The sequence below is a fragment of the Amphiura filiformis genome, chromosome 3 (genome assembly GCF_039555335.1).
Source record: "Amphiura filiformis chromosome 3, Afil_fr2py, whole genome shotgun sequence".
NCBI lineage: Eukaryota > Metazoa > Echinodermata > Ophiuroidea > Amphilepidida > Amphiuridae > Amphiura > Amphiura filiformis.
The window spans coordinates 1,319,249-1,334,364 of record NC_092630.1 but is presented as its reverse complement, the minus strand read 5'-3'; the positions used below and the strand labels follow the sequence as shown (position 1 = coordinate 1,334,364).

The window sequence follows — 15,116 nt, the reverse complement described above, 5'->3', positions numbered from 1 at the left end:
TAATGTCTTGGGAATTTCTGTAAAACCTAACTAAACATGAGTCTAGATTTGTTGTGGAAAATAGATCCATTTTGGTGTATGTTTTTAACATGGAAGGGCGATTATGTTATTGCTTGCAAGTAAAATGTTATTAGCATAAATGCATATAGCCAACATGTATCACAATTAACTAAGAACATTAGTGATTATCTAAGGTGCTGATTTGGGGGTAAACAACAAGTTTTTGTTGAGTAGATAGATGTGGATGATGATGATTATTATGATGAAAATGACAAGGATGACAAGAACAATAATAGATGTAAAGAACACTGATAAACTATAGTGAGAGAGAACAGAGCAAAAGAGGAGAGAGTCAACAGAAAACAGAAGGAAAATGGAACTGCTCATATTATGTGATAGAGATAGAGAAAGGAAGGCAATATTAAAGATAGAAGCAGAAAAAGTAAAGTTATTAATTATAGTATTATTATTGATTTGATTTTTATGTTCAGGAAATAGTTGCTGTCACTTCAAACTTTCTGCAATCTATCAACAACAAAATGACAGATTGCAGACCTTCAGCCAGGTTGCACAAGACAGTAGATGTTAATAGCAAGTTTGCTCTAAGTCTTCCTGATCTAAGCTTTCTTCACCCATTCAATGATGAATTTAAAACACCTGTATACTGTGTTGAAATTAAGGTAAGGGTTTATATATATCACCACTGACCCATGTATGCTTTCCTTGTTTGTATGAATAACTGAAATAATTTGAATTATTTGTCACTTCAAGAGTAAATGATGATGTCTTTTGCTGCACAACTTTGCTTCCATAATATCCTAAACAATTATTTGGTCCTTTTACTGCCCGGAGATATCGGAAAACAATTACTTTTCCTGTTGTTGACATTTCATGTTCAAGTTCCTGTCAAACATACTATTACCTTTTCCCAGATTTTTGACACCCTAGACAATGTACATTACCCTTTTTATGCATTTTTATGTTCTAGCATGATATCCACCTCGCAATACATTGAATACACGCCACCCTTCCCCCTGAAGCAGCCTTCAACATCATTTGGAACATTTATTGACACTTGTACTGCTTGATTATGTTTGTATTTTAGCCCAAGATAGGCTTCCTTCCAACATCACCATGGATACTGGCAGAGGAGGAAGTGAAGAAGGATGTATGCTATTATTGCCGACTACAACACCTGAAGGTAGATACATCATGCATGTAAAGTTATGCCAATGTACTGTAAATCACACATATGGGCTCCCTTGACATATCTGGAAATTTAGGCATAAATTAAAAGTGCCGTCCTGTGAAAATGGCACCAGCAAATAAGGGCATGGACCCTTAATTCTTGTTGGGATTTTCAGAGGAAAAAATTTACTTAAGAAATAAAGGGTAATGCATTATCCTTTACACCCAAGTAATGTGTCCGAGGCAGTAAAACGTAAATAATGGGTGAGGCGCAGCCGAACCCATTATTTAAACGCTTTTACTGCCGAGGACACATTATTTGCGTAAAGGATAATGCTGCACCCTTTATTTCTATTCTATTACCAGAAAATAGTGCGATTTAAAGAGAAAATATCATTTTTTGGCACAAATATTTTAAGTTGTTTACTTCAAGGTTGAGCGCCAGACGCCAAAGTGACAGCGCCAGATCGCGGAAATTTTGCACGCCAGAACTGCCGTAATGCTGTGCGTAGAATGTGTTACAGCGCTTGACCCATTATTGTAGAATAATGGGCTCTCACGTGACGTGTTTTAACAAATCACAGTGCGCGATTTTGAATAATGGGTCGTAAGAGTAATAGAATCTAAGATAAAGGAGACCCTGTGCACCATTATTCAAACTTTACCGTATATATTCAGAGGAAGGAACTCTCTATTTGCATGTGAAATTTATTCTAAGATAAAGGAGACCCTGTGCACCATTATTGAAACCTAATTCTTATTCATGGGGTGCCGATCATCGCAATGTCCAAGGTGTATAGATATTTTCAAGTAGAAATAAAACACAAGAGTCAGTTCTGAAGTTTCCATGGATCATTGATCCCTTCTTTTCTAGCCAAGTTTTCAAGCCAACTACACACATTCAATCAACCAACAATTTTATTTGACATGGATGGCCAGAATCAGCAATACACATATCGTCACTGGGCGGGAAAAACCTCATATGTACTTTTGGCCCTTGAACATGGATAAAGTCTTGTAGGTGTGGACTTTATATTGAAGAGGTTGCTTCATCCATGTTCAAGGGCCAAAAGTACATGCAGAAAACACCTCATATTTACTTTTGGCCCTTGAACATGGATAAAGCCTTGTAGGGGTAGACTTTATATTGAATGGTTTGCTTCATCCATGTTCAGGGGCAAAAAGTACATACAAGGTTTTTCCCGCCCAGTGACGATATACCGTTCTTCCCTGGGGCCGTATTACAAAAATAATTACAAACTTCTGTGTAAGGATAAACAAATTAGACAATAAAGAGCATAAATCAGTACATATTTGGTATAAAAATATCTTCCCTCATCAACATATTAATTCACTCATTAGGTTTCGCTGCCTGAACAAAATTGATCATGTCTCACCTCCTTTTTCAATCAAATCGATGGTAATAACTCTTGTAGTGAGGGATACTACAAATTACCTCAGGCAAAACTCACTTCCTGGGAACTACATTGTAAATGCCACACAAGGTCATTTTTATGTAACTCATTAACCCATCCGTGTCATATACTGCTTCAAGCCTAATGTCAGCCTGCTGACAGATACCAACCTCAGAAGGGGAATTCAATTTTTGATCATTTCTCTTCAGGTAGTGAAACCGAATGATTTAGTACATGAGGACATGTATTTGCATTAGCTATTTGCACAATGCATGTACGCCGGCCCCCAAATGGATATAATGGTTACCACATAGGATTCCGGTCATCACAGTCCCAGGTTAATAGATAGTAAATGATACACAAAGAGAATAAAAGCTGCATTCAATACATGGATCTCAACTATCCTTCTTTTCTGGTTTGCTAATACAATCAACTCGTAGAAAGGTAGATGCTGTCGACTTAATTGTTAATTCAAAGGTAGGATAAACCCACAACTGACCACCTCTTGCTCCCATCTAATATTCTAAACCTGGAATTTAGGGAATTGGGTCATGTGATAGCCATTGGCCAATCAGAGAGCTAGGCCTGTGGACAAGACTGGGCATGGTGGATCTTCTGGTGCTAATAAAGGTCTGAGGGATCATCTGTGTTTATCTTCTCCCAGACAGGTCTCCCTTTGTCCTCCTCACCTGTGGACCAGATATTGCCAATACTAGTGTTATTGTTATGATAAGTTGAAATCCCCAAATATCAAACCTCCTTCAAGCCATGATCGTGGAATGCCTGCATTTCTCACATAGTCTAAAAGATGCCGATTTACCTGGTTGGATTTAACGATGTGTGCAGCGTATAGTAAATGATGTTCCTCACAGATGTCAATATAGTTATAGAGTATGAATTCGACAAGGGTTTGCCAAAGGGTTGATTACTCCAGGGCATAATTCTAGCTGATCTGTGATGACCAATACCTCGCAAACACACTGAATAGTTACTGTGCATTTTCCAGTATATAACAGTTCTATTACCGTGTCAAATGAAAATTGACTAGGTGTACCCCAAGTATGCGGTATCTCTATGTGGCTGAGAGATGAATCTTAAGAATTGGCTAGCGAGAAACGGACTAGCAGAACTTAATACCAGTTTATAGGCTGGCACGTTCATTCACTTTAAGGTTACGGAGGGTGAAAATTCCACTCAACTTGTCTTTTGTTTTTTAATTTTTATTTATGAAGTATATGTATATATTAAACATCTCAGAGATGTAGATTGAAAAAATTGTATCAACAAAGTATTTTTAAATTATTTTTGTGTATCAATATTTGCTCTAGATATCCCACAGCACTAATTCTTTTTTAAAGACAGTTCTTGTTTTAAGGGGACACTACACTAAATCCTTCCGCATTTGGTGTAACTCATGGAAGAAAGAGAAGGTGTGAGGGCTATCATTTTCTTTGGAAGGGGAATCCCAGATATACATGGGGGCCCGTGGGTTAGATTTTAAAAGGTATGCCAACATTTCCTGTCATCCTCCCCTGGCCCTGCTCTCGCCAGCCTAACTTTGCCAATGTGGAAACTTTAAATGGCCTAGATATTATGATGCAGATTTGAATGTTTCTGTAGTGTTTCCTAAGCCTTATAAAGATGCACTGTAAATGTTTGCCAACAACTGCTCCCCCTCCCCCATTCTACCCTCCCCCAGTACTCATAATTATTATGCACCTAGTTACGTTATTGTATTTTCACATGTATTTCAATGGGACATTTATTTAGTGATGTGCCCCTTATAGTGATTATTATTCCAGTGCATGAACTGGCAACCCTATCATTTTCATTTGATTGCTAAAATCACTGAAGCATATGCACAGTGGAGCATGAGTATTCAACCAGCACTTCTACTTCTACTTCTATGCATATTCTCATCAAAAGCCTGTTCAGCAACTGGATGAGGGACTGCTGTGCGGTGCTTCTAGCAGTGGACGAATGTGCTCTGTGCTCAGCCTCTTTTATTTACAGGTGCAAGTTCATTTGGTGCAAGTAAAAACATCTGCCATGGATTTAGTTGGCTTTGATGGCTTCCTTGAACTGCTCCACAGTGGGCAGTTCAATGGTGATTTATGGAAGCGCATCCCAGTCCCGTGAGTGTCCTCGGAAAAACTATGCTTGTATGTGTCTGATGATGAGCCGAGTCGTAAAGCGATGATGCTGACTGCTACGAGTAGTTCTGGTTCTTGGTGTTAAGTAGTTTGGCATGGGTATGGCTATGAGTTGATTTGTGACTTTGTAGAACATGGTGAGGCGAGCGTTCCTTCTTCTTTCTTCAAGTGTAGGTATGCCAAGTTCTTGTTGCATTGCAGTAACGCTAGCCTCCCTTTGATAGTTGCCGGATATGAATCGGATAGCCCTTCTTTGGATCTTCTCAAGCTGGTCTATTTGGTTTTGTTTATGGGGATCCCACACGACAGAGGCGTATTCCAGTTGTGAGCGCACAAGTGAGGTGTAGGCTTGCTTTTTTATTTCTGTTGAGCACTTTCCCAGGTTCCTCCTTAGAAAGCCGAGGGTTCTGCCTGCCTTGGATGCTCCTGTCTCAATACGTGTTTTCCGGCTGAGCCGCTCATGGCGTTCAACCCCGAGGTATGCTTGACTAGATGCAGTACACAGCTCCTCTCCTCCCATGATGTAAGTGTGGGTGATTGGCGCTTTATTGCGATGTATTCTCATGGTGTAGCATTTCTTAGCATTAAAGCTCATTTGCCATAGGTCAGACCATTCCTTCAGGTTGTCTAGATCTTTTGAAGTTTGGAGGTGTCACTGGGAGATGTAATGATGCGAAACAATAGTCAGTCGTCAGCAAACAACTTGATGGAAGAACTTATGTTGTTACCAATGTCATTTATGAAGAGTAAGAACATTAGAGGCTCCCAGTACTGTGCCCTGGGGCACTCCAGAGTCTACATGAACTGTTGGTGAGGCTTCTCCATCTACAACCACTCTCTGCCCCTGTTTGTAAGCCAGTGTTGGATCCAACTGTTGGTTTTGTTGTTGATACCGTAGAAGACAACCTTCTTTAGGAGACGTTGGTGGGCTACCGTATCAAACGCCTTTGAGAAATCCAATATCAAGACGTCTGTTTGGTGGTGGTTGTCGAGCGATCTGGCAATCTCTTCCAAAGTGCTTATCAGCTGGCTTTCTGTGGAATGCTTTTGACTTAAATCCATGTTGATACCAGGCCAGAATGCGGTTCTTGTCAAGGTGTTCCATGATGGAATGAAAAATAATATGTTCCATGATCTTGGTGGTTACACATGTGAGTGACACTGGGCGGTAGTTTGCTGGAAGGCTTTTATTTCCTTTTTTGAAGATGGCTACAATGTTGGCAGATAACCAGTCGTTGGGTAAGGTGCTAGTGTCATATGATTGCGTGAATATTATTTGCAAAATTGGTGCAATTTGTTTTGCTGTCTCTCTAATCACACGAATCGGGATGAGGTCAGGGCCACAAGCTTTCTGCGGATTCAAATTGCCAAGCAATTTCTCGATGCCTTCTGTGGTGAAAATAATGTTCGGCATACTAGACAAAATCAATAAAATAAGTACTATCACCTTGGCCCTGGCAACACTAACTAGCATTGTAAACAAGTTAGCACATGGTTTGAACATGATAATAGATAGTGTGGAAGTTTTGGCAGAAATTTGTCAATTTCTGCAAGTTTTGTGAAAATCAATTGATACTTCCCATGCAGTAAGGATTATCAGTAGTAATACAGGAGCACTGCACCTGGAATATTATGGGATTGTGAATTGATACTGTGAAATAGCAGAAAATGTGAGTACTTGAAACTAAATGTGTGGATATCTCAGAACTCCATTTTGGACCATTTGGCCTGATATGCTGAGATGAAATAAATTATTTTTAATGTTTCCCGTACCTGATTCATAAAATTTTGATATGCATGTGTTAGCTGATACTTCAAAGAAATAATGTAGGGAATAATTGTGTCAATATATTGGCACACTAAGGGAGTGTTCAGAAATACTTTGGTGGTGGGGGGCTGGTAAAAAGGGGGGGGGCCAAAAAAGTTTTGGACCTTAAAAGAGGGGGGACCAAAAAGTTTTAGGTGGTAGGAAAGGGGGGGGGCCAAAAAAGTTTTCCTCTTCAAAACCCAAAATTTTTGCGCGCTTCGCACGCATTAACACCCTCCATATCACTTTTAATACGGGCAAGTTGGGGTTTTCAGTGCTTTTGTTTGAAAAAATGATGGCACTAAGTGTACACATATCTATCAATTAATATAACATTAAAGATGATCAGCAACATCTGGGTTGGTCTAAGAAATACTGGCACTTTTTATCATAGAATGTTATATCTCTTCAAAGTAGGCTACCGTACCAATCTGATCAAAATACAACTAAATCAAGAAAATATTGCAAATAAATTGATTTTTTGCACGTAAACTGCACACTTCAGTTTACTATTTCTCATTGCAAAATTATTTTGTACACATAGGCCCATGGGTAGATTTACCATCGGGCAGAGTGGGCACAGGCCCAGGTACCACGGTCTTTGGGGCCAAAACTGATACCTGTGTACATTTATGTGACCAAATTAATCTCATATTTGACCATTTTAGCTTTTTACATAAATTAGTTCAAATTTTAACAATATTTGACCATTCAAGCTTCAATATGGCGAAATTTTTACGGGTCACAACCGTAGGGACTAGCGTAATAGCCAGGAGTCGAAATTATGCTGATGTGCCTATGAACCTCCAAATAAATCATCTATTTCATTTATCCCTGTAAAATCAGATAAACACCCTGATTTGGGACAAATCTAAAAGTATAAAATGAAAATTTCCTTGTGCTTGTATTTCATGTGCAATTGTCCCATGCACCGGGATGTTTCAAACATTTGCCTCTCTCAATGACATGTGACCCGGTACCATACCACGGGAAACAAGACTATTAAGTATGTTTGTTATACGATAATGGGGGGGTCAAAAAGTTTTGTCTGTCAAAAGAGGGGGTCAAAAAGTTTAGCGGTCCATCGAGGGGGGGGTCAAAAAAGTTTTCGAGCGAAAAAATTTGAGGAAGACCAGCCCCCCCCCACCAAAGTATTTCTGAACACTCCCTAAATTAATATTGTTGTTGCAAAAAAGACGACATTCACCCCATCATTTTCATTGACATTCTGTGAACATGTAAGCTTACTGTTTTAAATCAGGAGGACCTATCGAAAGAATAAATAGGTACATTATTTCATTGGTTTGTTTGTAACACATATGCGAAATCGCAATGAAATCGGACCCTCTCCCCATATTTTCCTGGCCTCTTTCCCAAAAAACCTCATGCTCATGAAATTGAACACAAATTGAAACACTTACAAAGTACATTTGTGACTCCTGGCCACAACTGAGCCCGGATGTCGCCAATCATCATTTTTGAGATATTCAACCAAAATATTTTGCTTGAAATTAGCTTTAAAATGATGTATATCATGTCTATAGTACTTGACATTTAAGTAGTGAAAAATCAATAAAACAGTCAATAAATCCTTTCTTTCCTATTGTTTATTGTTAAGTTCGATGGAGCATATCTCAATAGTGGCACTGGCGACATCCGGCTCAGTTGTGGCGAGGAGTCACATTTGTGTATGAGCTATGACGTTAAAAGTATTACAATAATAATCATTACAGTGTCAACTTTAAGATGAAGTATGATTTTTAGACCTGCCATGTTTATTTTTTGAAAAACAAGATATTTTAGGTGGCTACGCAGCCAATTTGCCTACACAAAAGTTCAAAATCCTGTATAACCTTAAACTGACATTGTCATCACAATACTGTCTTCCTTTTAACGCGGCTGTGTACTCTAGACATTGTTTCTTTCCCGAAATTGAGTTTTTTGTATGTTTGTACTTTGTTTTGTTTTTTATAAATACAAGGAATGAAAATCCAGATTTATAAACTCCAACTGCAATATTTTAAGGATTTTATTTCACTATTCCACTCGTGTTTGAAATTTAAAAGGAAAGAAAATCTTTGTTGTACCAGCAGGGTACACGCCACAACAACGCATCACGCTATGTATCGCGCAATTTGGTAACGCATAGACAGATACGCTTACGCATACGCCGACGCTTATCTGCATGCGTGGCGATATTATGGAAACACCACGGAAGCACTGATTTCACAAAAACCTGGCGGTCAAATGGCTCCGCTTTTAGCTGATAAAATGTGATTTTTTCAAGTTCTTTCTCCCGATTTAAACATCAAGATATGAATAGATTTCACCAAACTTCTCAAGGGGCTGTGGATTTACCTGATGTTCACGTAATGTAAGGTAGAAAACGAGAACTGCCGCATTCTCCTGTAAGCTTCGATCAAAGTGCAAAATGTGACCACTTTAAACTTCAACCGCCATTGTTTCAATGTTCATTTTCTCGGTAAAATGACGATTTAGGTACACGATAACTCAATAAATACAGCATCTATAGGTAAGCAATTATGCTCATCATAAAAAGCATGATTGACTTAAGAAACGGTTTTCTCATTTTTTTATATTTTGGTCTTTTTCCAATTTTAGGCGTCATTTTGTGCAAATAGGCGGTTGTGAATTTTAAAAAGTTCATTTTGATGCCTATATGGTCAATATCTCCAAAAATAAGGCCAATATCAAAAAACTAAAAAAACCGTTTTTGGAATGGTGCCTCAAGATTAAGAAAAAAGCAAAACAAAAATTTTTGGAAAGAGTGTTTTTTTGTTATGATGTAGCGAAAAAAAATTGCCAAAAATTCACTTTTTGTGATTTTCTTCATAATTGTTGTTTTTACACCAAAACTGTACTTATATTTAGATTCACTGATGTCTTGCCTTTATAAAAATGTATACTTTTACATGTCTTGCGTGAATAATTACAAAGTTATGGCACTTTTACTACATGCGTATCTGAGAGTACACAGCTACCTTAATTGTTCAAAGAATTGGGCAGTGAGTCACAAATCGTCAAGTTGAATGTTGATCATCCTTTTGGAGTCATGTTTTAAACTGTAAAAGAAAACAAAATAAAAAAGAAATTTGAATAATTATAACCTTGATGCTTTGCATACTAGAGTACAACATATGTTTTAAAGATATTTGACATACAACCTTGGATCCCAAAAAAACTTGCATAAGATATTATATATTTTTTTTAAAGTAGGCCCTTTATTACCGCTAATTACTTCCATGAGTCTTGGCTTCAATCTTTGTCAAAAAACCAATGCAGGATACCACATGAATAGGTATGAATAGGTAAATGCAACTGACACATTTTTATACAAATCATTTTACTTCATTTTATTCTAACAGTGTTTTTTGTAACAAAAAGTTACTTTTTTGAAAAATGGGATTTTGACTAAATATAAAATTTTTGAAGTAAAATCACAATTTTTGGGATTTCTAATTTGTTTTAAACGAAAAATAGCAATTTGTGAAAAAAAAACACTTTTGCACAAAAGTGTTTTTTCTTGTATTTTTAAACCACACAATTTTTAATTTTTAATTTCATTTTTAACCAAAACCTTTTTTTTACCAAAATAACATTTTGACCAAAATGTTTTTTTTTTTTTTTTAGTTTTAAATTTTTTCTTATTTTTTTTCTTTTCTTTTTAAGATGTCTATCATCTTTTTGTAGCATTCAACGTTCATAGATTCGGCTCATAAATTGTTGGCTTATATTATCCCCCAGATGGTTGTTTGTTTGGCTGTCCAATTGTTTGTCCAGGCGGAAGCAAAACCATTAATCTACTGTGCAGCTCCAACGCAATAACCAATCAACTTCAAACTTAGTATGGTGATAGTATATGGTAGCCTGATGTGCTGTATAGTTTTGTATCATGTTATTTGCATATTTATAAATGTTGATGAGCTTATTTGCATATTTTGCATACATTTTCATTAATCCACTCTGCAGATTAAATGCAATAACCGATCAACTTCAAACTTGATATGTGATAGTGTATGAGTTGCCGTATATAGTTTAGTTCTTGAAGAGATTCATTAGGTTTGTAGCAACTCAAATAAAATATTTCATTTTGACAAAACCAATTTGTTTTACTGACCTGACAGTTTCGACCATCTGGGGCAATGATCATCTTCAGAGTGATGTTTTTTCCAACCTCTGTACACCAACAGAGGGCGCACCAGCGCCCAGAAGTGGATCGTACACGTGACTAAAATGGTGTACTCTGCATCGGTGTGTCCTCAATGTAATTTATTGTTATTCACACAAGATAATCATGATGATCTCACCTGACAAATCAATTAGCAGTGGTTGCTACCTGTAGCTATGTGGGTATAATTCGGGGTACTCAGTACAAATGACCATACGGGACGTGCTGCAAACATGGGTAGCATTTTCAGCCTTCTGGTATATCAATGACCCCTTTTTCAAAGCCTATTTTGGTATATGAATGGGTCCTTTTTCAAAATTTTCTCAATATTTTCGGAAAACAGCCCAATTTTTCCTTAATCTAGCTAAAATTTTCCCAAAATTTTGGGAAAATTTGTAAAAACTAAGACAATTTTGGGTAAATTCGGTTGAAAATTTTGACTTTTGGTATATCAATGGGTCCAAATTTCTTGAAAAAATTGGTATATTTATGGGTCTACTTCCAAAATCTCAGCGGCACGTCCCTACCAAAACCAAACTTGAGTACCCCCCCTGGGGTAATTCCCACGAAGAAGATAAACTAAGTGCAGTGGACAAAATATGCCCCACCTGCATCAAGTGAGTGCTGTAAGACTTCTTGTACATGTCATAATTATGTTCATGTAAAAGTTCCTTTTGAGCCATACATGTTCATAGTACATGCCATGCTGTTGCAATATAACATGCCAAATTTGTGGAAAAGTTTCTCCACCTTGCTATTGTTTGACTTTGTGAACATATTGGACACAGTTGTTAGAGTTTTAGCTCTGCTAAAAATATAGGCACATACACCTGTGTGCAAGAATTTAGCAACATGATGACTGCGTAAATGTTATCCTACAATACATGTAGGTCATAGGCCACAGCCTGTGATGATGCATTTATACTTATCGATGTAAGTCATATCCCCACACATATATTTACATATATTATGTAAAAGCTAATATAGCCCATTTGAATTGGAACCAGGGAATGTCGCAATTGCAAAAGCGCATGAAAGACTGAATTGATATACTACATACCAAAAGGCCTGTTGTTATTGCGCCTCTAGATATTATAAGGTACCGTAATCGTTTTTCTGTCTGAACCAGCCACTACCTCAATGTCACTGTTTCCCATGACATCATAGGCAACTGAAAGTCATCGTAAAATTCCTCTTCTTCACAAAATCCTTCATCTGCAATATCCCAGGGGCAATCATGATTTGCCTGTTGGTAGGGTAAGTCTGCATTGCATGTATCGCATTGGTAGATTACCCTTGTTTGGGATGTTTTCATGAAATAGAGTGTCAGGGTTAACAAGCCAGCAATGGATAGCCAGTAATGGTAGGCATAGTACTAGTGAAGATAACGTGAGGATTCCACATATCCCAGGTCATCGTGTCGGCACCTGTGGGCAGAACCTGGATATGGCAGGGTGCGTCTGCATTCTGGGCAGCTACAAACCATTAAGCAATCGGTGATGTTCGCCATGTTGTTGTATCTGAAAAAAAATCAATGTGAAATAGGGACACCAGTGTTATTTATGTTACATTGGGTGTTGTGTGATGATATGTAGGTAGGAAAATGCTAAGTTGAAATGTTTGACTATACTATGAATATGCATTTCTAACATGATAGAGTGTCAATTGTCCTGAGCTAGAAATAACCCTCAAATCAGGGGAACAATGTAAGAGCATTACCCCATTACTGAGCTCACTTGCTACATTATTGTAGTCCGTTTATTGACCAGATGACTACGCCTAATTATGACTGTTTTGAAGAGTATAGTTACAAACAATATTTATCTTCTAAGCTACTAAGGTATTACATAGCGCAAATGAAATCCCTTTGTTGAAGGTACACATTTTCCCCTTTTGGGGGAAAAATGTGTATCTTCAGTGCAGAAGGTCAAATTTTTAAAATTATAGGTTTTTCTTTCCAGCTTCATACACTTTAAGTACATATCATTAGATAAATCAAGATTACTACGATGACTTAAACATAAAAAATATCAATTTTAATAATTTTTAATTTTTTTGCCATAAAATTTGTATTATATCGTAAATTTTAAAAAAATGACATAATCTATGTACCCTCTAATAGTACCCCTGTGATCCCTCTAATAGTACCCCTGTGACTGTTTTAAAAGTTTACAACTTGCATACTTAGCCTATACATTCTGTGCATTCCTGAGCAAGCTTTTTACCTGACATAATGCAACATACTCAGGTTCATTCCTGGGTTCATTACCACAGTGCATTTAGTGAGGTATTTGAGTGGTCCCTTCAGTCATAGCATTTATTCTCATGAACGGAGAATAAAACTTGAGTTTTATTTTGAGAGTCTAAATTTGAAAGTGCAAAATATTTAATTTGTTGGTTCCTTTTGTGAAATAGGGCATAAGTTCAACTATAAAAAATAAAAAGTAATGAACACAAAATGTGAAAACAAAGGTATACTTGTGTTCAACTTTCATTGTACGATATTTTGATGGTTATCTATCTTAACCAGTCTATAATATCGAATTGATTAATTCGAATTAAACAATTCATTGATGTTTGCACTGGGTAGTAGCCATTACTGCCAGTAGACAGGAAGTCTAGAAAGTTGACCTCAACGCTGTGGGAGGTCTTCCTGTGGTTTTGAATGGGACAGCAGTAACCTTGGCCAATTTTTAGACCAAAATTTTGGATTTTTCAGATTTTTTTCTAAGTTTGTGAGAACATAACAAGACTATCCGTCGATGGATTTTTATTTCCGTCGGTAAATATTTTTTAAATTAAGTTTTTCATAACATGAATTGTTTAATTCGAATTAATCAATTCGATATTATAGACTGTTAACACCCCTGTCATCTTGCGCTCATAAGTTTAAGTTGCTTTTAAGATGTGGAGTTAAGCAGACTTAGCAGACACCTAGGAATAATTAATAAATAATATCTGAAAAACTTACATTGCTCTGTTGTACCGCTGGAAAATGTGGTTAATTTTCTACTTGTAACCTTTTGTTTTGGACACCCTGTATATCATTTTAATGGAAATACAGGGTGGAAATGATAACTTTTCTTGTTCATGATGGCAATATTAGAGGGATGAAACAAACAATCTGCAAAATATTTGGGCCTAGTAATGCTGGTTTGAAAAATTAAGATCACCTGTTGGTATGATAACAAATATAAGTACTTACCAACAGTCTGCAAGTTTTCTTTGAGTGTTGTCTGGTTGTCTGGTTGAGCTATATCAAAGACCCAGAATCCAAGGAGTAAATTGATGATGAAATTCTTGTTATCACAGTCCTATAGATCAATTATGTGTCCCAATAAATCGCCTGGGTGTGATCTAGGAAAGCCAGTACAAGCGGATGTGAGAAGGATTGATGGAAATTATAATGATGGCATATATGCTTGATGCTCTGCAATAAATCGCCAGGTCTGATCTGGTAGGAAACGAAGTACAAACTGATGTGAGAAGGAAGTTGCCAAAGATTCCCACATATCCTTCTCATTTTACACAATAAACAATGGACCGTCCAGTGAATATACTGAACAGGAAATGAAGGCATTCCAAGGTGCAGTGTGTGAAATTGAACTATTTCCCATTATAAACCTTGCTTGTCTTTGTTCACAGAACATCAACAGGAACAGTATACTCAGAGAAGATGTTACCCTTCCCAAAATCCCTTGCAACATGATACATCATCTCATATTTTATCAAGTACTTTATTCATTTACTTTGTACATGTTCCATTTGTTTTCACGTTGAGAATGGACCGGTTATTACATGGGTCGATAGTCATGATTTACACACAATTTGCAAGATGTGGATGTGCTCTGATCATAGGTACATTTCATTGCTATATTGGCCCATGTTGAACTGGATTGCAAGTTAGTACAGGGCATTATGATGCATTGTGGGAATTGTAAGATATCTGAAAAGTATCTGAAACCTCATAGTCAAAATATAGTCTTCATTTGGCAAAATGGCAAATGCATGATGGGAAGGCTTGAAAACTGTGAATAGTTTACACATTATAGCATTACTTGCTAGGTATTTTTCAACTCGGCTTCCAGGTAATTGTTTATAAAAAACTGACTTGTTTACACCTAATTAGTTAATAACCATAATGTGCTATAATCATCACAGCTGATTAGGCTTAGTAATTAGTATTATTCACCTGCCATTGTATGAAATGTTCTTGTTCATGAGCATTATAACTTGTGATGTTTTGTGTTGGGTTATTGCAAATTTAGGAATATTAATTCTTATTTGCAATTGCTTAATATCTAAAATACCATTACTACACTATGAAAGCCATCAATTTTTCTTGAATTTCTACTTTTTGCATG

General features: G+C 36.9%; 1 protein-coding gene across 1 annotated transcript in view; it reads left to right on the top strand.

Annotated features, from left to right (window-relative positions):
* The first annotated feature begins 497 nt into the window (after positions 1-497).
* LOC140147580 (inositol-pentakisphosphate 2-kinase-like) overlaps positions 498-15,116 on the top strand; it is a 40,157-nt gene continuing 25,538 nt past the window's right edge. Inside the window, exons 1-2 of the mRNA XM_072169359.1 lie at positions 498-680; positions 1,106-1,201. Coding sequence (XP_072025460.1) covers positions 540-680; positions 1,106-1,201 — 237 coding nt within the window. The 5' untranslated portion in view covers positions 498-539. The remainder of the gene's footprint in view (positions 681-1,105; positions 1,202-15,116) is intronic.